The sequence below is a fragment of the Numida meleagris genome, chromosome 5 (assembly GCF_002078875.1).
Source record: "Numida meleagris isolate 19003 breed g44 Domestic line chromosome 5, NumMel1.0, whole genome shotgun sequence".
Classification (NCBI taxonomy): Eukaryota; Metazoa; Chordata; class Aves; order Galliformes; family Numididae; genus Numida; species Numida meleagris.
This window is the reverse complement of record NC_034413.1, coordinates 63,728,539-63,754,544: the sequence shown is the minus strand read 5'-3', so window position 1 is coordinate 63,754,544 and position 26,006 is coordinate 63,728,539. Positions and strand designations below refer to the sequence as shown.

General features: G+C 39.1%; 1 protein-coding gene across 3 annotated transcripts in view; it reads left to right on the top strand.

Moving 5' to 3' along the window:
• DPP10 (dipeptidyl peptidase like 10) overlaps positions 1 to 13,990 on the top strand; it is a 426,751-nt gene extending 412,761 nt beyond the window's left edge. For 2 of the 3 annotated variants that reach the window (XM_021398542.1, XM_021398540.1), the window contains 7 exons: positions 2,487 to 2,681; positions 4,224 to 4,278; positions 6,990 to 7,089; positions 7,656 to 7,714; positions 7,798 to 7,870; positions 9,096 to 9,169; positions 10,183 to 13,642. In XM_021398542.1, coding sequence (XP_021254217.1) covers positions 2,487 to 2,681; positions 4,224 to 4,278; positions 6,990 to 7,089; positions 7,656 to 7,714; positions 7,798 to 7,870; positions 9,096 to 9,169; positions 10,183 to 10,320 — 694 coding nt within the window. In that variant the 3' untranslated portion in view covers positions 10,321 to 13,642. Of the gene's footprint in view, positions 1 to 2,486; positions 2,682 to 4,223; positions 4,279 to 6,989; positions 7,090 to 7,655; positions 7,715 to 7,797; positions 7,871 to 9,095; positions 9,170 to 10,182 lie in introns of all 3 variants that reach the window. The other variant, XM_021398541.1, reaches the window with a different exon arrangement.

Here is a 26,006-nt window from a genome sequence, read left to right as displayed (position 1 = left end):
TGAGGCAGCTCTGAACTTCGCAAGTTGAGATTTAAAAAAAAAAAAAAAAGAAAAGAAGAAGAAGAAAAAAAAGAATAGTTACAAGTGCTATCACATACCAGGAAAATAAACTGAATCAGGAAGCATTAGGTATCATGTTTACTCGGTTTATTCTGCTCTTGTTGTTTGACTCTGGAGATGACTGGGATACTGCTCCTGAGGAATGACAAAGAAGGTGTTTCTATGCATGATGTTGGCTTTGACTTTTCTGTAGTACTATGTCCCTAGTATACATCCATAATCAAGTGGGAAGAAGGCTTCTATATTAGAAGAAGCAAATGGAAGCATAAATGGAATGGACTTTCTTTCATGCTTACTAGTGGGGTCATGAAGTAATCCTATAAATAGGGTACCACTGAGCAGATGTTGATTTTAATTAGGTAGTAAGTAGTGATGAATGTAAGACAAAAACTTGACCTTTGAGAAAGCTGGAATCCCAGGACAGACTTCGCAAATCAGGCTGTGCATCTGTTACTGCACTGCAGTAACAAGCCTGCTTTGTTACACAGCCCTCAGGGTGAAGTTCAACTTGCATAAAGGATTAACACCTTGCAGAAAGCCTCATTTAAGGGTAAAAATGGGGCCTAAATGATGCACAGAATATGTACTCTATCTCTGTGGAGAAGAGTCCCACCTCAGATTGTCAGCATCATTTTAGCAGCTGAGGAGTAAAGAGACTCTTTGATGCTAATGGGAATTTTGACATGTACCTCAATGTAAATGGCTTTAAATGCCTGCCACAGACTACTTATGTGGATGGTCTTGAAATAAATTAGCCACTGGAAAACTGTTTCCAAAAACAAAACATCAATCAACCCAACAAGAAGAAGTGGTAGAGGTGCTTCAAGTCAGCTGATCTGAAGCTGCTCCTTTTGGAAATAGCGATGGAAACTCTGTGAAACTATGTCAAATGTAGACAGCTCCTGAAAACCTTACTCTGTACCATTACCATAAATTGAAAGAATTGTTCTTGAATTGTTGCCCTTATTACAAGTGGTAATGATAATCCACTTCTGAAACTTGTGTTTTCTGCAGAGCTCATTTGACAGTCAGTGTTTCCAAGTTCAATGCTCTGTGTTGTTAACAGGTGTCGCAGTTGTGTGTAATCACAGCTGCAGTGATTGAGAAAACAAAAAACACCCTGCCTTTCCTTTTATAAACCCACATGTAAAAGTGATGCGCAAGATAATGATGAATCAGGAATAAAATATTTTTAGTAACTCTACAGCTAAGTAATCCATATTTCAGTGCGTGATACAGCAGCTACGTCTCCATGGTAAATCCTACTGAATTTGAGAACATATGTATTCATCTTACGCTTGCTAATTAGTAAGACAATTACTTTGATGGTGATCAATGCTATCCACAACCAAAAAAATGATAATGAATCAGCACCCTGTTGTAAATATAAGACAGTAGTGATTATAGAAAACTTTCTTATATAACTCCCTCAAGCTAAGACTTTTTTGGCAAAATAATAATTTCTGTCTTCATATGTCTTTCACCGTAGACAGGATATTCCCAGAGACACTGTCCAATCTAATTTCCGTACACCCAACACAGAAATTGTTATGTTTTAATTTGCATTCAACTGGCAGATGCAGTCTGCATGGAAGTATTTTGCATTTTGTACAACTTCATAGTAGTCTGCTCTCTTATTCTGTGTTTTTCTTGGGGAAAAAATAATGACAAGCTTCCCGTTTAAAACTGACATTTTATTTTCTTTGGAGGGAAAATAGTATATTAGGCTTCAATGTAAAATGCTTCTTATTCCTGTAGAAAATGCATTCTCCCATGCTTTTCCACTATCTCTGCTCTAAAATACTTTTCTTTTGGTTATAAAATAGACTTATCACTCCTGCTTGCTTCCATTCTTTGCTGTGAATTTGAGAGGAGAAAATATAATTTTCTCCAACGTGTACTTCAGTCTCTCTTGTACCCAATTTCAAAAAATCCATTTGAAGACACAATACTGCAATTATTTTTTTTAATATGGCAACCTTCTTGATAGTGTCGTATATCCTACAAAATCATAATCAAGGTACTGAATGAATTTTCCTTTTTCTGTGTTTAGTGCAGCTTAGCAAATTGTATGTGAGCCTTCTCAGAGCTGTACTAGACATTAGAGATTATGTTATTTTTGTTCAGTTTAACCTATAAGCAGCACTCTTTGATTTAATTTTTTGGCTCTTTCTATAAAATATATTCAACTGTTGGCAGCACTACAGCATAATGGTTATAAAGTTCAAGAAATCATTTTTCTTACTGCTGCTGCAGGGATAGTAGCACTATCTAATGAAATGGTATCAGTGGAAAGGACAGTAATTCAACAGGATTGCATAACCAACTGAACTCTGCCATCTAGGTTAAATAAAATATCAAAGAACGGCAAAGCACATCACATTGTCAATAGTCTTCGTTTGTGTCTGGTGTGTTGGTATTTGCAGTGATGAAGCTCCAGGCAGCCAGTTGGTTACAGATAAATTTCACATTGACTGGGACTCAGTGCTTGTCAACTCTGATAATGTCATCGTAGCTCGATTTGATGGCAGAGGGAGTGGATTTCAAGGCCTCAAGATCCTACAGGAGGTCCACCGATGCTTAGGATCAGTGGAAGTGAAGGACCAAATAGCAGCCGTAGAGTAAGTATGTGCAAACTTCTCCTTTACCACGCTTCCACCTTGATAAATAAACATTTTTAATTGAAACTGCCCAGAATGTTTTGTTTGCGTAATAAATACCATTAGTGTTTATTTTTAATGCAATTGCAGATTTTGAAATAATAGCCTTTTCATTACGAAAACAAAGTTAAAGATCAGGGATGCTTGCTTTATGTGTTTGTGCTTCTCGCTGGTAAAGCTCTCCATCTGAGAGAATATTCCCTCTGGGATAATTTCTATTTGTCCTAATTTGAGTTTTCCTTAGGAAGATTTCTTACAGCAAATATGGTAACGGTAAACTACTTTTGTGTTGTAATATTTTCCAATATTTTAGATCTATATGATAGGATGCTGGTCTCATCCCCACCACAGAATTCTCAAGTTATTGTACAGTGCAACTGGAGTTATAATGGTGTAAATGAGAGCAATATTTGGGCAAGTGCCTACTTATTTCTTGTTTGAATTGTCATTCTTTGACTGATACAAATCCATCCAACTGCAGAAGAGTGTCATCTCTCTCTGTAGATGAATCACACGCAGCCTTGGCAACCATCTTTACCTAGGGTGCAAATGTCCAATAGGTTAATATCAAGGTCTGGGTGGATATTTTCTAGGGATTCTTTAGGAATGATAAGGGAAGACTTTAAACCAGATATTTCTTTTCTTTGAAAATTATTGATCTTTCAACCAGTGAATTAGTAGATACAGCATGACAGACCTGGGCAGCGGAGCTCTTCTCGTTTATATTGGTCAGGAACGGGTTGTGTTGAGCAGAGCCATTCATCCTGCAAGTGTCCTAGTGACCTTTGCAAGAAGGCCATCGGGAGCAGGCCACAGAAGATCTCATGTGCTGTGACATCTGAGCTCTCTGTTTAAATACTCAGTGTTTTAAAGTAAATGACATCTGGCCTCTTTTTGGATGCATTACATGGGAAAATTGGTTGGTACCTTTAACCAGTACTGCAATTGGTTTCGTCTCTTGAAAAGTAGGTGGATTTGTGCCTCAGGTTATTCTGTCACCACTGCTGATTAATTGCTTTGATGAGATAATTATTTGATTAATTATCTAGACTTAGGAAATGGCATTCATCTTACCTTCCTTTAGCTGCCTGCAAGCTTGGCAACTGATCAAAGAAGGTCATTTAAGCTCTAGTCTGTGGATGATCCTGGCATTTCTAGAGGGTGATTCTCCTGGGCTGAGGGCGGTGCCTGATGCAAGTGAGAAGAAAGGCTCTTTGAGAATGCTCTCTCCTTGCTTTTGACTGAGGAACAGATATAAATGGGAAATTTAGACAAGTGCTCAAATTCAGGTCTCTAAAGTTAGGTGAGTCCAACACCATGTGTTTGCCATATAGAGAAGGAATTCGAAATAAAATCACATTTCCCAGTGTAATATCAATTTTATTGCTGTAATTTGTTCTTCTACCTTATCCACAAATAAGACAATTCCTCACAGTGCAAGTAATTTTCTTTATATAGTAGATTCACCAAAGTAAAAAGGACTTTATGTTTTTTTCCTTGCAGATCGTTATTGAAACAGCCCTTCATTGATCCTAAGAGACTGAGTATATTTGGAAAGGTAATGTGCAAAAAACAGTGGAATGTATTTTTTTAGGAGAGTATTATCAGTTCATAAAAAAATATATTTATCTCTTTCCCTAAGACAGTTTCAGTTGTTAAAAGAAGTGTGTGTGTGTAGGGGACAAACTGCCATAATTTACTTTATATTGTTTTTTTTCTTCTCAGAAAAGATATTTGAGGTTAATCAGGTTGGTTTTACATTACTGCAGTATTTGCTTTCCAGAATCTGCAGGAGAGGGTGTTGCTTTCTGCTTTCATTAGAAATGTTTAATAAGCACTTAGTGTTTTATAAGCTTGGGTCTTGCACATTTGGGCTGCAGTTAAATTGACTATTTATTTCTAAAACAACTTTTATATCAAAATATTTTACTGACTGCCTCTACTTTCTGTAGAAGATTCAACGATTTCCTAACAATGACATGGCAAGCCACAATTATCATAGGGCATACATGTAAACATAGTTCTGCTTATCTGCCAAAGGCTACACTGAAATTTTTTTCCTCTACAAAATATTATTAATGATTGCGTACCTGCATTTGTTTTCTGAAAGAAGGAGAAATGGGAAGTGTAAATGTGAGCAGGTGAAGAGCAAGAACTGGGGAATTTGATAAGCTTCAGCACTGCTTTGAATTCAGGGAAGTTAACCCTTTCCGAGCTAGTTAACCTCTCAGTTATATTCTGCTGACAAAAATTCATAACATTGATGTCAATTTTAGAATTAGGATATTTGTAGACATATATATATATATTTAACAGTTTCCTGGGGTTAATTGTATTTTACCTTTACTCTGCTTATTTTAGTGTCAATTATACATCTTCATTAAAACTTGTTTCTTTTCAACTGTATACCACAACAAGATAGGAAAAGTAGTTTGTTATTTTCTTTTTCTATGCATTAAATTGGGCTTACTGATGAAAAAAAATACACTTTGCATGAAAATAAGTTGACTTTAGAATTGGTTAATTCTAATTTCATGATGCTGGGCTCATGCACACAGTCAAGGAGGTCTTTGAGAAGTTCTGGAACTATGCAGAAGTAAAATTCTTGTCACAATCAGTGTGCTTCCATGTTGTTTGCTTCTTTTGTGTGTTGGAACTTCATAGCCAACCAGCTTCTTGAAAATAGGGCAACTTGGTGGTAACTATAGAAATCCAGTCCATGAGTGAGGGTTCACATATCCATGCATTAGGACAGAAAAACTATTTTCGGCACCATCATAGTGAAGTGATTCTGAGAATGTGGTTTCACAGTGTAATTTTTTTGTCCTGGAAAGCCTGGTTGGAAGTGAGGGCACAAGCACGAAGGAAAGAAATTCCTAGGAGAATGAAGCCAAGCTCTTAATGAATATGTGGTATAAATAATAAATAATGTAGCAATAGCTGTCCTAGGATTAAGACTGTGTTGTGGAGCTCCTGGAAAAGGTACAAACAGAATATTAAACAACAGTGAAAAGGGAGAACCCAGAGGCAGAGAGAAGTTGTTGTTCTCTTATACTCTTTGAATTATGAAAGGTATTGCTGCCCACTTAAAAATTCTTTCTTGACTGAAGTCTGCTCCTGCTTATGGACAATGCTGGGCTGCTCTTGGCCTCCTTATCTGAAATTTCTGTGGGAAAGAGGATAACCCAGTTCTTCATGCTCCCTTGAAAATCCAGTTCTTATTCTGTATTTCCCTTCGTGTGTCCATTCACATTTAGTATAGGTTGATTACAAAGAACTCTCTTGTTGGCTTATTTTTGTTAGCTAAGGTCATAAGGTTTTCAAATCTTCCAGTTCTTCCAGAGAAATTAAGTCTTGATTAAAAATTTAGATGTGAAGAACAGGAGCAGGCCGGGTTCAAAAAACTCCGTAAGAAACCTGTGGAGATGCACAATATTCTGGTTTGGGGCTGGCCAGTGTTCTATGTTTTTCTTTTCCCTGCCATGGGATAATGTCATCCCCTGAAGCATATTGCGTCACAAACAAACAACAACAACAACAACAAATGCAAAACCTGCAAAAATAATTTTTCCAAGGGAAAACAAAGATGACAAACTGAGAAAGTTTAAGAGCCCATAAAATATGATAAAATCATTGATCCACAGCTTAGAAATTTCTTCTCTGTAGGTCTGGAATTATTATAGGTGAACAGTTGTGGGTCACCTCTGCAGGTGCAGATCTTGACAAGAGCAGCATGCAGGCTCTTGTTCATTGCTGGCAAAAATGCATAGCTAATGGTGGTGAGTAAGTTGAAAAATCTTTCAGCTGAGAATTTGCTCTATCAAATAGTGTTATTGAGTTCTTTGTATCTGTTATAGTTTCCATGGAAATAGATTGGAGGCATTACTTTTGGAGCCATCTACATGTATTAGAAAGTGAATACAAATCTTCCTGTCTAGGTCAGCCTTACCTTCTTTGGTTTTGATTGCTTGCTTTTGTTGTTCCCCTCCTCCAGTAATTTTCAGATCTCTTACTAACTGTAGGTATCATGATGAAACTGTGAACTTAAATTGAAATGTATGCAGTGTTTTTCAATTACTTAGTTTAAAGATCACAGCCAGGCCAAGTAAGATCTTTATTCAATCTTAATTTTAAGTTTTCTGCACATTTCTTAAAAACAGTTCCAGCAGATACAAATACATACTGTAAAATGATACCATCGGATTTGCAGAATGTCTTTAACCTCATAAAAGAAACGAACAGAGATCTCACTATAGTGTCCATTGTTAGGGGTATGGTGGCTACATTGCATCAATGATCCTGAAATCTAGTGAGCGGCTTTTCAAATGTGGAGCTGTGGTGGCACCAATTACAGACATGAGGTTGTACGGTGAGTATTCCCACCCTTCACCTTTAGGATATCTTTTATTCATCTTAACAACTGGGAGATAATGCAGCAGTATCAGCGGAGTCTGACTTCGCTGTCTCATTCTTCCCTTTAAGTGACAGGGCAGCTCACATGGGGACAGTTTACCAAAACACGCAATAGATGCATTATTTACCAAAAATGCACCACAGATTTTTGTGAAAGGAGTTTTGTTTCCCATTTCTGAAATTCAGTCACGCTCCCGTTTCCTTAGGACCCCTAAATCTGCCTGAATCAAAGTTGTTAATGCAAAATGATTCTTTTAAAGGTAGTGGTAGAATTCCTTAGGATATCAACCACGTTGTCATTCAGTCACGGGATATTGGGTTCTGTTTGTGAAGCATTGGGCACGGGTGATGGAATGTGGACTGTGGTGCACAGGAGATCAGACCACATTAGTGTTTTAATGGATTCTGGTTTTTAAACGAGCACCTTGTATTCTACTTAATGTCATAAATAGCTTCGCTGCGAGTCAGAACTGAGTAATTTTAATTCACAAGGGTTTGTTGTTATTGTTTTTACTTACACAGCATCAGCTTTTTCAGAAAGATACCTTGGTGTTCCATCAAAAGAGGAAAATACCTATCAGGTAAGGTACCGTAGACAAGTAACTTTAAATGGTAGTTTTACTTTCAAAATACACTTACACTTCTGTGTGTGTTTGTTTACCAGGCATCCAGTGTATTACACAATCTTCATGGTTTGAAAGAAGCAAATATGCTAATAGTTCATGGGACAGCTGACAGTAAGTATTCACAGGTGCAATCACATTTGGAGTCAGAGGTTTTAACAGGCAGAGGATGCAAACACCCAGCAGGACCATTTGGATAGCAGCTCTGATATTCTGCTTTGGTTGCCACTTGTAACTCTAAACTGATGATGCATTTCTTTGCTGAATATTTCTACCTTTTAGGTGCTGTATGTTGTAATTTGTTTAAATCTTGCAGACCACCGTCTTGCTAGTGAAAGGTGTTCTCTGGATTATTAATAGAAAAACATACATTTTTAATGGCTTTTTAAATTCATAGAGATTCTGCAATTGAGGAGAGAGTTATCAGTACGTTTGGTGAAGCACAGTACCAAATGAGAAGTTAAATTCAGCTAATTAATTACAAGGTAGTGCCAAAGCATCGGAAGCCAGAGCTACAGGGTACCTTTTAATAGCACCAGTAGTTTCATCAGTAGCTTAAAACAGAGAATAAGTAAATCAAAGTAACTTAAAGCACTTTAAATGGAATTATAGGATGCGTCAGTCAAGAGGGATTTTATAACTGTAGATTTACACGTACCTACAGTGTATTTTTCTGAACTTCCCTAACTGACGTGGAGCTAGAGAATGCTCTTTGATGCAGCACGAATGATAGAATTGGGATTCTGATGGCTGGCTGAGCGGCGCCAGGTGTTCAGCGCTATGGCTGTGATTGCTGCTGCCGTTACTTAATATCACATCCAGTGACACTGCCCAGCCCACTCACAGCTCTCTGCAGGGGGTGGACATGGTAATAAAGTTGCCTGTTTTCACCACACAAAGATTAAGTTACTGATATGTTGCAGAAACTCCATTACCTGAAGAAGTATGGGCTGTAATAACCTTGTGCAAGCGGTAGAAAATCCGATGCGCTTTCCCTTAACGCAGTTATGAACTGTCATGATGTTCAGACAGAATGGTTTTACACACCTCTAATCTATCACAGTGTGTGTAAATCAAGGGGAGTCCTTGCACGGTGCCAGTCAGCACAGCTCGCCTGGGTCCCAGCTGGTGGTTCTCCTCTGAGGAAGAACTGCAGAGCCCTGCTGCTGGGGGCTGTGTGGCTTTTTCTGGGTGGGCTCTGCATTTCTGGGCAGAGGGGTACTCCACTTGGCTCTGGCAATGACAGAGACCGGAGATGTTTTCAGTCAAAGCTGTTTAACAGAGAAACGTTTTATATGACCTCATTTTTTTCTAATAATATCCAAATGTTGTCTTGCAGCTAAAGTCCACTTCCAGCATTCAGCAGAACTAATTAAGCATCTAATAAAAGCTGGAGTTAATTACACTGTGCAGGTACGTACAGCTATGGCACCTCTTGTGAGCAGGACTCAACATTTAACCTCACATTGCTATTTTTCTAGAGAAGGACACTCCCAACCACAGCACCAGTATCGTACACCAGTGTTGCACCTGTTTACAGCTAGAACATTGTTTCATCCCAGTTTCTTACTGCCGTTATGGACATCAAGAACCTTATCTTGTTCCTCTCAGCTCTTTTTCCTCTTTCTTCTTCCTTTTTTTCCATCTGCGTATCCTTTAGCACTATACTAAGTGCTTTATTTTCCAGGCGCACTTTCTATAATATGCAAAATCTTGCTCAGCCTCACTTGGGAGAATCTCATTTGGGATAAAACTTCCCATATCCACCTACAAGAGAAAAATGGTGGGCATCTAAAGATGAGATGGGAAGACAAAAATATGAATAAAAAAAAATTTTCACTGAATAGCTGGTGTATTGGATATTTGGAAAAATTTCTTCTCAGAAAGAGTGGTGAGGCACTGGCACAGGCTGCCCAGGGAGGTGGTGGAGTCACTGTCCCAGGAGGCGTTCAAGAACTGTGGAGATGTGGCACTGAGGGACATGGTCAGTGAGCATGGCAGGGGTGGGTTGGGGTTGGACTGGATGATCTTAGTGGTCTTTTCCAACCTTAATGATTGTAAGAATCTAAGATATTAAGAAGTATCTGAAAATATGAGGTAATTAGTACTCATTGATGATGATGAGATCTGAGTGCCTAAACACCACTGAAAATGCCAGCAAAGTGAACTGGTGTAAGCATAGGGACTGTGGATATAAATTTGCTCTCTTCTGCAGAGCCCACTGCAGTTGTTTTCTCTTTAGTTCCAAATTCCAAGAGGACGGATTTTACTTTGAGTTTTATTGGCTTTACTTGATACTGTAAAACTAATGTTATCATCCTGTTGTCATCTAAAACATTTTGAAGATCAGAGAAAGAAAATTAGAGCCCTAAATATTTGAAAGGCCTTTGAGAAACTATTTACTCTTTTCCTTTTTCCTCTGCTAGATCTACCCGGATGAAGGTCATAACGCTGCTTCTGAGAAAAGCAAACATCACCTTTACAGCACAATCCTTCGGTTTTTTAGTGCTTGTTTAAAGGAGGAGACACCAATTTTACCACAAGAACCTGAAGAGGATGAATAAGGAAGCCTATTTGTGTAGTACTGAAGGGGACTTACTTTGCGGCTCAATAAAACCTTAAATAAAAGTGACTGTGAGATTGCAGATTCTGCAGAAGCTCAAGGGCAGCTAAAGGATATCACAGTGGAACAGCACATTTACAGACAATGAGCTAATAAACTGGAATTCGACTACAAAGTCCAGACACATTACCAAGGGACAAAACCTTTGCCTTTGTGGAAGGTCAACAGTTGGTTACAGTTTCCTGGAAGAACTTAGTTTTGCATAAGCGTAGGGTTAGTGCATGTTTGTTATGTTAAGCCTCACTGTTGGTTCTGTAAGTGGTTGCTCTTTTTTAATTTAAATGCACATCTTTATTCATCCTGCATAATGCACAACCTATCGTAAGTATTATGGCCACTAATATTTTAAAAGGTGAGCTGCAATCTAACACTTCACTGTAATGTTACAATAAGTGCAATTCTTCTGCTGTCTATTACACATAAGAAACCACAGAGATAATAAAGGGCACGATATTTTCTCTAGTTTTTGCTCCAAGGGGATATATTGTCTATTGCATCACGTAACGCTGATAATGAAAATGATTTTTTTTTTCAATTTCGGCATTTACTATTATTACTGTACCCACTAGTAACCACTAAGGGATTTTTTGGTAGTGTATTCTTGGTCTTTATGTATATACTCAAGACTCCCTAAGCAGAAAATTTTTCCAAGCTTGAATTTTTTTGAGACAGTTAACAGCTGTGTTTAAAAGAACATCTGTAATTGAAATCTTTCCCCAGTCCAAAATGTATCCATTGTTTCCTTAAAATATATTTGAGTTGTGTTTTGGTATTGTTTATAGTAGCTAATAGTTTCCTGGTTACACTCTAATTTTAGAATATGCTACTTTGTCACATGTAAGGTAGATACACAAATATTGAATTATAGTTTCAGATAAAGAAAATCTATTAACAATGTATAATGCCACTGAGTAATAATTTACTCTTCAAGTGAAAAATTATTTTGTATAGTGCATATTCCTTTCTTCCATCTGATCTCAGATTTAGTTCTGAAGTTCTTCAAGGTGGCCACATAGGTAGAATACTCCATACGTTTTTATTTCAGAGCTACTCATTACGTCTCTTGCAAACGGATTTGGATTCTACAACACCTCAAAGAAATGAAATGTTTTTCATTCAAGGCAAAGGAAGATCCAGACAAGTGAAATTGTGTTATTTGTTCAGCAGGTGTGCCCTCTCATACATCTGTTTATTTGCCAAGGGAAGTTCCAGCAGTACAAATTGGATCTATGAAATAAGCAAGGCAGCCAGTTTGGATTTGCAGAATATTACTTCCAATCACTGAAATCAAGCACATTGTTGGCTTAATTAGAGGTATCTTTGTGAAGGTATGTGAAAACTCCTGACAGATGCTGTGCAGCGTACATGGGAATAGCTGTAATTTCTTTTCTTTCTGGATATGCTCCAGATACTTTTCTACCCTATTAAGGGTTCATTTTTCGTGAAATTGAAAAGCAAGTAAGTTCTGGAAGAACTTACTTATAAAACTTACACTATTTAAGATGCAAAGTTCTTCGTATTTTATGAAAAATAGGAATTATTTTTAACATAATCAAAAATCACCTGAAGCCTTCTACATGTTTTTTTCTTCTGGAATATTTTCTTCAACTTAGCATTTTTTATGATGCAAATAATCAATTTGACTGAAAGGTATGGTTTTATGGAACTCTGGAAAGTCTCTGTCTTTTAATGTTTAGTATTTATCTTGTTTTATTAGTAACTTTTAACTATTTTTTATGTGCAAGGACGCCTTCTCTGGGTCCTGGTGTCACTGCATAGCTTGGCTTTGCTTTGTGCGCAATACATGTGTAGAGTATTATGATGAGGCCATAAAAAAAAAAAGAAAATAATTTTTTTAATGAAGTTTTGCAAGTCCTTTTTTTTTACTAGAGGAACAACTTGTTAAAGTCTTGTATTGAGTGAGACTTCTAGATAGTGATTTTTTAAAATTACACGTGATCCTTAATAAATGTTCACCTGATAATACCGATGATTTTGTAACCAAGCGCTGTAGAGGAGGTCCTAATCCAGTGGAACACCGTGGGATGTTTTCCCCTATTTCAGCTAAATGTACACAAAGAGCCACTATATGTGTGCACGTGTTGAGCGTACCGCATGCCCAGACCCCGTGAGAAGGTCAATTCTTACCAACACACACTGGCTGCTTCCCTGAGAGACACCCAGCGTATGTTCAGATTTGCTGCATTTCAGGCATATCACCTTTAGTTGTCTGCAAAAGCAAACAAACAAGGCTTGTATCTCAGCAATATGGTTATGTATGTGCTCAGGAAGCATTTTATCTTGGATCCACGCCTTTGGCAGTACGTCCCTTATCTCTGAGCCCATGTTCTGTCTCCATTTTTTTCCCCCCACTCCCCTCTGTTTCAGGCTACCATTCCCTATTCTTTCTATAGCAACATCTCCTCTCCCATTTTAATCAATTTACTTTAATATGAAGGTGGCATGAGGACTTGACTTGTATAGGAATGCTTATGCCAGGATTACTGGTATGCTTAAACTGTGTGTGTTATCTGAAATGTGGGTTCTTTGTATGGGAGTGTAGTCTGTTTCTTAATTTGTTGTCCTTCAAATACAGATATTTTTATATAAGTATATATACAGAGGTAAGCAACAGAACTATATTTTTTTTTAATGAAATTTTTGTGTTAAATTCGGATATTGCAAAAAGATTTGCAAATGCAGCCTCTGATTCAAGCTAAAGGATTTGGTGCAAAAGGAGGTCCAGAGCTATCATTGCTCTTGCTAACTAGTTGAAATATTTCATTCACTTCCAGCACAACAAGTTATCTGGCAGATTCTATAAACATAGCAAATGGCAGTCACTCATTAATTAATCTGTTATCAAAAGTATTGATCAGGACACATAGCACAGAAATACCATGTAAAGTGTAGATTTTTTCTGTAGCTTTACCCATTGTTAAGCACTGTGATACTGTTTTAGGACTGAAAAGGTACTCTTTGATTCAGCTGTCCTTACAGTGTGACATTTACTAGAGCAGACCTACTAGTTTATGGGAACCTAGAGAATCAGCATCTCTCTTTGCTGCTTGCTAGAGCTTATCTGACGTTCTTGATTTTTGTGTTCTTTTTCTGCTGTTAGGACTTGCAAAATCTATGAAAACTGTAGGTCATGGTGAAGCTTCAGTTGTATTGCAAAACCAGTTGTACCTGCACATCAATTGAAACATATCTTCCAGATTGTTGAGTACAAAAAAAAAAAAAAAAAAAAAAAAAAAAAAAAAGGCTAGTTACTTTTAAATTCAGTATTTTAGTCTTTTAATCCTTTAGCAAATATATTTATGAATTAGTTTGATGAATGTTTACTATGGATTCCTGTAACCAACTGCTTGTTATTCCTGTGTTTCTGGTATATGTAGATCCACCCATGTCTGAAAATGAAGGTGATAACCTCTGTTCTCTTAGTTCTGGCACTTATTTCAAGTGTGGAGTCAAATTTATTTAGTTCAGAAACTGTGCTTTTTAAGACAGAAGAGCTTGCATTTGATATGAAGCCAAAGGTTCTCCATGGAAACTTTGGAATTTTTGGAATTTTGAGTGTTGGCTCCGGTAATAAAATGCAGAGGATGCAAGGTGTGACCTAGTATTCCTCCTTACAGTTCTATTAGATGTTACTGAAGAAACTGGAGCAAAGAGAAGACTGGTCCAGAGAGGCTGAACACAAGGTCCTTTTGAACAGCCTAAAAACACATAGGTAAGATGCAGTGCTCTGAGCATTTTTTGTTTACCTCAGGTAAGTTCTGTTGCTGCTGGGGAAGGAAGAACCTCACTGGTATTGATTACTGGTGCATCTAGTGCAAAGCATCCTCCAGCACTATTAAGATCACTCCTCTTTTCCCTTTGAATGATTTCAAGAGTGCTTCTGACGATTGGGAGCTCACGGGATGTGGCAACTTCCAAGGTATCTGGTCTTTGAAAAGAAAAGAAAGAGGGAGAAAAAAGGAGGTAGGTGGATTGCAAATGGTGGTGGTTCACTCACCAGGGTGTAACACAGATGCTTCCTACAAACCTGCTTGCAAAATTCTGCAGTGGTAAATAAAATAAATGGCTGTTTTCTAAAAGGGAATTGACACCCGAAAAATTACAGTGCTGTTAGATTGAGTTGCTCAGCTATTTGAGTAGAATTAAGGAAAGTTAAACCACATGAGTGTATGGGGTCCAAAGTTTCCATTAAAGTTGTAACTAGACTTCTTGCCTGTGTAATTAGTTTAGAAATCCAATATACTACCTTTTCATAAATCTAAGTCAACTACAACAAAATTGATTTTGTAATGACTATACCCCATGAGGACATGAATGATACATACATAGAATTCTTCTTAATTAAAATATCCCATAAAGTGCTAACAGCCCAATTTTAGATTTCATGACCACAGAAAACAAAAAAATGGAAAGGAAAAAAAAAGTTTCTGATCAATAAAACCTGCAAAGGGATTGTGACGGTTAGGAAAATACTCAGGAAATATTTCCCTGGGGAAAGTGTTTGGAAAAATGTGTTCTGATAAAATGTCTTTTGTGTCTTAAGTTCCGAGTAGAGCCATCATGTTAGATGCTGACCTCTGGCTGTTGTCCAGAGGGCTTAGGTAGGAAGTAGGGAGGTGCAGATAGTCCTGACCTATACCCAGTGCAAGGCCTTTCTATAAGGGACCTGACACTCTTTTCCAGGCACATACAAAGAAAGAAGTGGTACATGGTTTCTTATGGACTTCTAGTCTTGCATTTAATTTTTGTTTGCATCCTACGTTTCAGATAGTCATAAAATAGGAATTTGTAAATATAATTCCACACTTGAAATAGGCAGTTGCTGTGAAATATTTTCTTCTGAAGGATATTGCAAATTGCTACATTTAAGGCTATTTACATTGTCAAGCTAACTGTTCATTCTTTTTAGTTATACTAAACACTACATTTTTTAAGGCTAATGGATTGATTTTTTTATATTGGAATGGAAATTGTGCAGAGGAGCATATCTGCTTCTGTAAGAGCTGCTTGTAAAAGTGCAATGACAATGAATGCTGGCAATATGTTTGAAGGGGTTTTGTAGAGCATTATATAAGAAATCCACATTACCCCAGGGAAGCTGAGAAAGACGGCTGAAGCAACAAGATCATTTGGCAGTGTAATCAGAAATGAGAAAGACAAAAGAAAAATCAGTGTGGAAAATTGACTTAAGCAGAACTTTCAGGCTTAAAAGGAGTATGTGGCAGAGTATATCAAGTGTTGTCGCTTGATTTTATCCTTCGGTTTTGGGTTCAGTAACTTGTTTCTGAGCTGGAAGCAAGGCAGAGGTTGGGTTTTTTCTTCCAACAAGGATCACTGTTCAGAAAGCCTCACTACATTTTCTTGACCAAAAAAAAAACAACCCAGCATTGAAGCCCAGAGAATAAGAGCTCAGCAATAACAAAGTGGGAGAGCATGAGATTCGGCTAATTAAAATGAGCGGCCCATTACTTCACAGAGACCTTGTCACAGTAGGAAAACAGAGCAGGATGCTATTTACCTTGAGTGAAAAAAGTAAACTGTGGCTCACAAGCAGCCTTAGGGAGAGACTTTTCCCTGTCTTAATACCATGTAATGAGAACGGCATGAGAATGTTTAATTCCTTTGGTGTGTCAATGAGTATTTGTTAATTATAGCATAAACTAAAATTGTGGGGCTGTGTGAAACGCATCTGGTGCTATGCAACTGCACAGCACAGCATCTGACAAGAAGGCAGTATCAGTCTTCTGTGAATGGTCAGTTTCCTTTTGCGTGGCACAGAGCAAGACGAGGCAGAGAGCACCCAGCCTGGGGAGCAGCACCCCAAGGGCTTCTTTGGGAGAGTGAGGAGAGGAAAGGAGCTGCATGTTTGAAGGAGAGCTTGCCTCTACTTCCCCTCGGTGGGGAACAGGGAACTCTCCAGGGAAGGGTGTTGGATGATACCTGAGGCTGAAGGTGGCTCCCAGGTGTCCTCTCACACCTCCTTGGAGCTGTTCTGGATAGCGTGGGTGATAGAGAAGGCTGCAGTGTGTCCAGGGATGCATTTTTGACTCTGACATGGCTTGAGGTTGGCCTTGTGGTGATTGAATGTGCGAGTCTTCCACTGACCGTGCTGGGAAGGAAATCACGTGGGGTTGACCTGGGTTAGTGCTATGGTGATAATGGGTTGATGAGTGGACTGGATGATCTCAGTGGTCTTTCCAACCATAATGGTTCTACGATCCTCTGCTTTGCATTGGGAACCAACCAGAGGCTGAGCACTCTGAGAGGGCTCCTGCATGTCTAAGCATTAATCAGGTATGTTGTTTTCTTTTTCTTCATTCTTAATGGAATCTGATGTTCTCAGAATTTCTATGTTTTATCCAAGCCTCTGAGATACATCACGACTTTATCTACATCTAACTAGTTTTGCATTTTAACTGGATTGGTGTGTGTGTGAAAGCAAGCAGTAGCAATTTAAAATGCAACAGGTGGGGTTGTGCAGCTACAACCGCACCCCAAAGTGCACTAAGAAATCTATAAAGCAGAAGAATAAGATTTCTGTTAAGGGTTGTTTTCCTATCACATTCAGTCTCCTTCTGTAGGCATAGACACTTGAGCGATGCCAGCAGATTTGTCACTAAAAGTAATGCCTTCCTGCCTATATAGCACTTCTTGTCTTCCCTGCCACAGCTCACTGCGTTTTTTCTTAATTGAATTTGTAAGCCTTCTGGGGTGGTTTCACACAAACACCAGGTGTTGCCGTGCCTCACTTTGAATGGGGCCGAGCGTGTTACTGAGGTGCATACTAATAGCAAACGTAAATGTGAGGTGGCCCTGAAGGGTAATGGTGCCCTGTGCATTTGTGCAAAGGGTGGCAAATACTCCTAGGCATATTCCGGTATTCCATGACTCTTATTTATTTTTAGTGCCTTCAGGGAATGCAAATTGTGAATTTACTTTGGGAGTTTTGTAGAATTGCAAATCCCTCATGAGCTAGGCAATTATCCTGCAAGTGGATGCCCTGCGTGAGGTCCTCCTCACTTCGGTGGTACAAAGAGTCCTTGGATCCTATTGGCAGAGACTCGTCTTTGTCAACTGCTTGAAACTGGAAAGGCTGAACGTTCCTGGGGTCCTGAAGCGACAGAGTATCTGCCATATCTAGCCCCACAGCCCTTGAAGGAGGGAAAGTAACAGCAAATTCAGGCTCTTCTGGTAACTCAATTTAATATTGCAATTTTGATGAATAAGTAATGGAGTCAGCCTGAGGACATAAAAATAAATTGAGTGATAAGCATCCGCTTTTTTGGCCAATTTTTTTTAAAATTATTTTTTTAATCCATCTGCAGAGCTAACTTTGACTGTCAATTGACATGTTTCAGCATATACTAGTCTTTGTTCTTCTGAACTGCCATGGTGTGAGTATGGCACCAGGGAAGGTAAGAGAGCACATCTCAGAAATGCTGTTACAGAAAAAGCTTATTACAAAATATGGTTTGTGAGCCATATTTTGACAAACAGATTTAAGAGTTATTTTCTAGTTTTCTAGCTGAAGCCTTTCATTTTTACAGGTGCAGATGTTACCATAGAAGCTCTCAGTTCTTTATAAATTTGGGGGGGGGGGTTGTCCTTTGCCAGTTGTTGGGGTGGGGTGAGGAAATGCATGAATTTATTTAATTCAAAACCAAGGAACACACTGACGATGTTTTGCACTGTGGAAATGATTTCTGTGTTAGCTGTCAAATATTAGTTCCACCTTCCCTTAGTTGAAATTTTGCTTGAACCAAACTCTTAAAGCCGAGCTACACCATTAACTTACATTACATTTAACTGCAATTGGAGTCTGGAGCTACAAACATTTTGTTTGTAGAGGAAAGAAAAACAACTTGGTGCCCACTGAGCTATCTTAGGGTATTGCTGTATAAATATATAAAAACGTGTTAGTACTAAATCAAGATTTCTACTTATTCTGAATATTAGTTTGAGAGATGTCTGGTAAGAGTGGAAATGGGTTTTCAGTTACCTTTCCTTTCTCTGTGGCACTGGTGCAGCTGCTGATTATGGATGCTGCACTGCATTTGCGTTTTGTCCCAATTAACCTGCTGCCTTCTCTAAATGAAGCTTGTACAAATGTTTCCATGCATGACTAACAAATGTCACTGCAGCTCACTGCACTCAAAGGAGGGTTGGCTGTTTTATGTCTTCTTTATTAAAGCATTAAATTGATTATTTATACATTATTAGAGCAAGCTCGTCAATTTAATTCTATAATAAAATTGGGATTGAGCGTATTTTAAGATGTGCTAAGTGAAAAAAAACGTATATAGTTGGTCATTTTTGAATTGTAGGAATATGAACCAGGCAGAGAGTAAGAACTAGAAGCTACTCGAGACATTTAATGACCATGTTAACATCCCTGATAGTAAATGACAAGGTAATTTAGGGGAAAAAATATGCCAACAAAAGTGGTTCGAGCAATTATAATAATGTCATGAAAGTGAAAAAAACACATCCACATGGAGGACAGGTACATCTCAGACTATCCAAGTACTTTAATTATTCAATATAATATATCAAAGTCTCTTTTAAATATCTCTATTTAGTATAGGAATTGGCACATATAACTGTTCTGAGTGATGCAGAGAGTTATTAACTCCCTGGGTAATGAAGGAATATGTCTACAGATGTTGCAGGCACCATGGCTACAGAATGTATTAACATGGCTGAGAAAAAAAAACAAGAAATTAGTCGTCTTTTTTTTTTTTTTTCACAATTGCTGCTCTGTAACAAATCCATGCTGTGCCTAGATTAGTGGAGAATCTAAGTGGTTTATCTATGGAGTGAAAGGTTGTACTTGACTGAATAATGCATTTGTAAGAACTAGCAGTAGAGTTGGTTGGATGATCACATAGTGAGGTTGATCAGTAAGGAGCCAGAGAGCTGGTGATCTAGTTCTGCTATTGCGTTGTGATATCTCTGGATAAAAATATGCTGGTGCTTCCATGTGGTAGCATCCACTGTATTTGGATGTTCCTGCTCTGTGTCTTGATTTTCCAGAGAACTCTGGGATTTGGTGTACAAGACAGGACTTGCTCAGACAGAGGCAGTGAAATTGGAAAGGTATCTTTTATTTTGAAGTACTACACCTCCCTTGGGATAAAGGGCAAAAACCTGGGAAGGGAGGCTTCTGGAGGAGGAGTGTATCAATATCCGTGCTGTAGTTCTTTCCAAGGGAGCAAGACCGTGAATACAATGTTTTAGAAAGGTTTTTATTAGGCTTCCAGCCATGCCATTTATGTCCAGCAGTTACACTGAGGAAATACCGGTTGTAAACATGAGTTTGAGGACTAAAGGTACATCATGCTGTCATGCTGAATTTGAGAAAGGTGGATTCCAAATCCTGTGTTCATACATGGATGAAAAAGTCAAGTGGCGTGACATCTGGCACACAAAGAAGACATCCATGCCTGTTAGTCCCTGAGTTTTCAAATGGCAATCTATTGAAAGGCTGTGAGAAGAGTAGCAGGTCAGCAGAAGTCAATGGCAGCATTCAGTGCTCTCAGAACTTGAGACTGCGGTGTGGCTACCCAAGGATCCTGATCTCTTGATTAAAGCTGGGGCCTAGGATAGGGGCCTTCAAGACATTAAGTACCTCAACTACATAGCTAGGAGGAGATCTGCAAGCCAAGGAGTTTTCTCTTAAAATGTAGTGTTATTTGTCTGGGAAAAAAAAAAAAAAAGATTTCTCCATGGATGATGGTAGTGATAGTCTTCCCGTGGGAAATAACCCCTGCAGGGGTTCAAGATGCCATAGTTTTATGCACCGTTCATAAAATCCCCTTTTACCCAAAGCACTCTTATTTTTCTCTTCATTTCATTCCTGTATGTAAAATGTGCATGACTCTCCCGTCCTGTCTGCTCCATTTATTTCTCCTGTATGTTTTCGTTTTGCAGCTCTGCGACACTCTCTCCTCTTGCTAAATAGCTGAGAAAATGCTTAGGAGTTGTTAATCCCAGCCACCTCCCTGCCACTGCCCTTTCCCAGTTTTCACCCTCTATTTTAATTAATTTGATATTTGTGTTTTTCTTTACCGTGCATCTTCCTCCTTTTCAGGCAGATGGAGCTGTTATGTTTATGGGTGAAAGCATTTTCACAAAGTTTGTCAAAAGAACATGATTAAACTGAGCTTCTCATTCCCTCCAGGTGAATGAAATCATGCTTTATTACACATCTCAGAACGCCAACAACATCAGACTAAAATTCTGCTGGATGTCATAAGTAGTAAAACCTATTTTTATGGCAAAGTGCAGTACCCAAAGAAAAATATCCAGAGAATTGGCCTGTTCTGCGCCTCCTTCCTCCTGCCCATATTCTCTCCCTTTGTCCTTCAGGAACAGCACTCCTCAACCTGTTACAGTGCAAGGAATATGTAGCGGAAAGGTGTGTGGTGGATAATTTGGGAAAGAGAGAATCTGGTAGTTTTATTTCTTTTCTTCAGCAATTAGTTTAAAAAAAAAAAAGAAACAGAACTCACAAAGCACTAAAGTTTCTCAATGTAACTGCACTCAAAACACATTCAAGCAGAAATTATCCCTTCCTAACTGATTGCCTTGACATCTTGGCAGTTGCATTTCTGCATGTTAATAACAGGTCTCCTTTCTGAGTCTCTTCAGCAAGACACCTAAATTTAGAGCAGTTAATAGGTATATGCAAATCCTTGTCCTCCCACTCCTCTGTAAACCTCACTGAGCATTGTGCCCCCGTGTTGTGTTGGGATGTTCAGCTGCAGCCAAGGTCCACGCTGGTGGTTCAGTAAGCGTGAGTCCTGCTGCAGGGTGCTATGGGAAATCTTGTAGCAGCTCTGGGGACAAAAGGGCCCCATGCAGACAGCAAGTATCTTTCCTTTGCCTTCAGTGGGTTTAGATCAGGCTTGTCCTGCTCTAAAAGAAACCCCACCTACCTACGATGTCTTTTTTCCCAAAGTCTGAATGTGCTAGAGGTGGCAGAGGTTTGGGGTTTTAGTGAGCTGCACTCAATTGGAGCCTGTACGAACTCTGATGGGGATTTTGGACATTGGTGGGCACCATATTGTTCTCCCTCACTGCAAATGCTTGATGCGAGACTATAATTTCTCTTGTGGCTCATTCTCACTTGGAATGAGGGAGGCCTCTTCTGCTGTGTGCTTTCTGCCAGAATGAAAATGTAGAGTGAGCATGCAAGTCTCGTTTACCTAATTGTAAATAACCTCTAATTGAATGGTAAGGGTTCAAGCCAGCATTTGAAACAGACTGCCCAGGCGTCCCTGGTGGAGTCACCGTCCCTAGAGGTGTTCAAGAACCGTGGAGATGTGGCACTGAGGAACGTGGTCAGTGGGGCATGGTGGGGGTGAGTTGGGATTGGGGTTGGACTTGGGGATCTTTAATGGTCTTTTCCAACCTTAATGATTCTATGATTCTGTGACAAAGGTATTGCATCCAGTGAATTGGCAAGTGTAGCTCCGCTTGGAAGAGCAGAGCTTACAATATGTAGTTGCAGATGTGTCACATTTATTTTTGGCATTTTACATCATAACACACTAAGTAGAGAACATGACCACTCAAACTTCTATTTGCCCATATATCAAACAAAGAATAGACACTCAGTGCTGTTAAAAAGCTGCCTTGCTGTTCCCAGCTGAACACCTCCTCCCAGATGGCTGGTGAAACCGGGGTGTGGGGTGGACATGAAACACACTGGCAGGGTTTTCTCCTGATTGATGGCCATCCTCACTGAATGCTGCATGCAACAGCAAACGTCTAGCTCCCAAGCAGGGAGACAAGAAGGAAGAATAAACACATGTCATGGAAAGTGAGTAGCCTAGAAAAATTTGGTTTCCAGGCAAAATATTCTTTGCCTTCAGTGGCTGCAGCATTTCAGCCAGTGTCTTTCGTGACTACTCTTCGTTTTAATGTCACGTTTTGAAATTCTACTGCAGGGTCATTGGGACAGAAAAGTAACTGCCTAATTTCTTCTCCTCCTCCTACTGTTGTCCCCCTCCCTATCCCCATTTACTAGCGAGAAGAATGTTTCTTTACGTTTCACTTTACCGTCCTGAAGGGGCAGGTAGGTTGCAGCTAACTCCATCTAAAAGCTTTGATTTTCCATCTCTATCCCCCTAAACCCAGCTCTTGCGGGTGGGATGTGACCTGTAGGAGTAATCAGGACTATGAACGCCAAAATGCTGCAAAAAAAGGGCCCGCTCTCTTCTCATTACCTACAGTAGGAGGGACTTTTAATTGCCATCTCCAGTGCTGCGCACTTCCAAAAGTCTTACAAACAGTTTAAATGAACTCGTTTAAATTACACTGCAGTGTAAATGGAAAATTTTGGCTCTGTCTGTTATATCTAATCAGCGTCTGTTTTCAAACAGATTTGCTGGAAACAAAATATCCCCCTCTTTTGCAGAGATAGGGTCGCTGGCACCTACCTGGTGTGGAAAGACATGCGACATCAAGAGATGAGACTTCACTGAAGGGGATATCTCCTGTCTGTAGTACTGGGTGTGTGGCTGCTGTTGTGCTTCAAACTTCTGATTTTAAAAGTAAGCATTGAATTTTTTTTTTGAGGAAAGACATAGTTCTATAAAGAAGATTGTTTCTAATCTGGCAGAGAAATTATCAGACATTTAATCTGCAGGCTCTCGGTACGTGAAGTAACATGAAGTACTTCTCCTATTTTGGGCAGGTGGAGGATTTAGCTGTTATTTCCAAGGATACTTTAGAATGGGAAGGTAAAAGTTCTCTGGATTTATTGGGATAAGCAGGCGTTTTGTCTTCTGAGCTCGAGAAACCCCTTTTCCTTGGCATTTATATGTAAAATTCCACCAGTTTAGTAGATGCTGCCTCTTCAAGAGATCGAAGGCCTCTGCCGTCAGTAATAAGAAGTATGAAAAATTAAGTAAGATTTTTAAGATCTGTTCATCCTTACGCTTTCCTCAGTCACATCCCTGCTGTCTCTTTAGAAAGCATCTCTTGATGAACATGTTTTGTTTTTTTTTCTCCTGCTGTTGATAGTTCTGTTTTCTGCCAAAAAATTATTTTCAGGAAATATTCTTGTATAATATTTTGAGATCTTTAACCTGATGAAAACTAATGAGATACTCTAACGCTTGCTCATTTGCATTTGATGGGCATTTGAAACTTGTAGCCTCTTGCTGTATTCATTTACCATTCCCCCCAGCGGTCGAAACCATAAGCCAAATTCCCTGGGAATTACGGCCACTCTGTACTGTGCTGTTGCCATAATCTTGTCCTAAACAAGAAGAGAAAATAGCTGGTTGTTACTGGGTATGTAGAAATGATAACTGCCTGTTATGCACAGTCATGCCGATTGATGAATCGACATAAATTTGTTGCTTGCACACAATAATATGGATGTGGTGGCTCCAGCCTGGGTTCTTTGCTTTATACCACATTGTAAGCATTTCAGGATGCAAGACCATGACAGCACAAACTGTTTACCCAAACAGCAGGAGCACAAGTCGTATGGGGAGCGGCTGAGGGAATGGGATTGTTTGGGCTGGAGAGGAGAAGGCTCAGGGGAGAACTTACCGCTCTCTACAACTCCCTGCAAGGAGGTCGTGGCGAGGTGGGGGCGGCCTCTGCTCCCAGGTAACAACGTTAGGATGAGAAACGATGGCCTTAAGTTGTGCCACGGGAGGTTCAGGCTGTATCTTAGGAAATATTTATTCTCCGAAAGAGTGGTGATGCACTGGCACAGGCTGGCCAGGGAGGTGGCGGAGTCAAGAACCGTGGAGATGTGACACTGAGGGATATGGTCAGTGGGCATGGTGGGGAGGGGTTGGCTGATGGTTGGTGACCTTAGTGTTCTTTTCCAACCCTAATGATTCTACGATGCTGTGAAAATGTCTACAGTGCTTTAGTGATACTGTGTTACATTTTACAGGAATCTGAATTAGCGTTCAAGATGTTCCCAATAAGCAGTTGTCCTTCCAAAGCCAGGCGATATTTACTGCTTTAGGGTGGGTTAATGACTTCAGGTTAGTAAATGCTAATATGCAGGTGTAACGTTCTGATTCTGTTACTTATTTGGCTAGTGTAATTTCTGCATTTAATTCCTGTCACCTGATTTGCAGATGTAAATCCCCATTTGGGAAAGCAGTGGAACGAATGGAAAGAAGAGCTCACTTTGAATGAACAGAGCTCTGTTTTATATATATAAAACAGTTGTTCTTTGCAAATGAGGTGCTGGATTTCTTGAATACCGCCTTCATCTTAGGCAAGGTGGAGCTACATTTAATTCCAGCATTCAGAAGCACCAGGGTTGATTGCACCTTAAGGCTTGGCTTTGCTAAATAAGCCTTCAGGAGCACAGCACCATGTACAATACTTCAGCATGCAGTGTAGGTTCCCAGAGTTTAATATAGGAGGAACCATTAATCTGACCTTTCCATACCCAGTTCTTTTCTTTCGTCCACTTGCCCAACGACTTGGAGTTGTTTAAAAGGTAAGATTGCCTAGAGAACGTGCTCCTTAAAGGAAGGCAGATGTTATTTCCAAAGATCAGGAAATACTTTCTGTTCCAGTTTCTGTGTGCTAAAACTATACAGATACCATGTCGAATTTGGTGAAGAGTTGACATTTTTAGAGATGTTAATGCTTGTTTCTTGGATCAAGTAATGAGGGAAGCTGAAGAAGGAAAATCAGCTATTGATATAATTGTGATTATCTCACTGAACTTTGTGTGTGATTTAATTGCAGAAGGGCCCGTCTGTATCATGTATCAGAGAACATGCTATTTTTCTGTTCAGCATTACACTAAGAGATGAAAGTCACACACTGAAAAGCTGTTATGGTAACTTTTACCTTAGGTGGAGAGAACATCAAATGAAGAAAGCTAATCACAGGAACAGCTTGCAGGGGCACGGTGTTTTTTTAAAGATTCTATATTTGGTGCCTGGAGTAAATGTATATACCTTACTAAAATAAAGTCTGTTTAGAAGGACAAAAAAAAAGACATCTGGGTAGAAGCATTGTAGAAGCGATAAAGGAACACTTTAAAATATGAATTGAATGTCTGAATGAGAAAAGGAGGGGAAAAAGATTTTTTTAAGTATAAAAATGTAGTGAAAAGTAGAAATAATAATTTTTAAAAATGGAGGAAAAAAATGCATGATATTATCGAGGTGTCATGGATTTGGAAGAAATCCCCACTGCATTAAGAGTCAGCGTGCCATTCTGGTTAATACCATATTTGTGGATTTTGAAAATGTTTCTAGCAAGGTCCTTTGCTAAGGTTTCTTATTGACCTGAAGTTTCATGTTGTAGAAGAGTAATAAAACTAGTTAAAGATGGAAACAAATGTAGGAAGAAATTATCAGATTTTAATTATACCAGCAAAAACTGTTGGGTTCTTTGCTACTCACGTTACTCATAAACGATTGGAAAAAGACAAAAAAACCATGAAAGCGTCTAGGCTGATGATACAAATCTACTTTGTTCTGACAAATCTGAAGCTGACTGCCAACAAGTACAGAAGGATCCTGAAATCCTGGATGACTGGGCAATAAAATGGCAGATGAAATTCAGTGGCAGTAATGCAAATTAATGCACAGAGAGGGGATAGTGTTC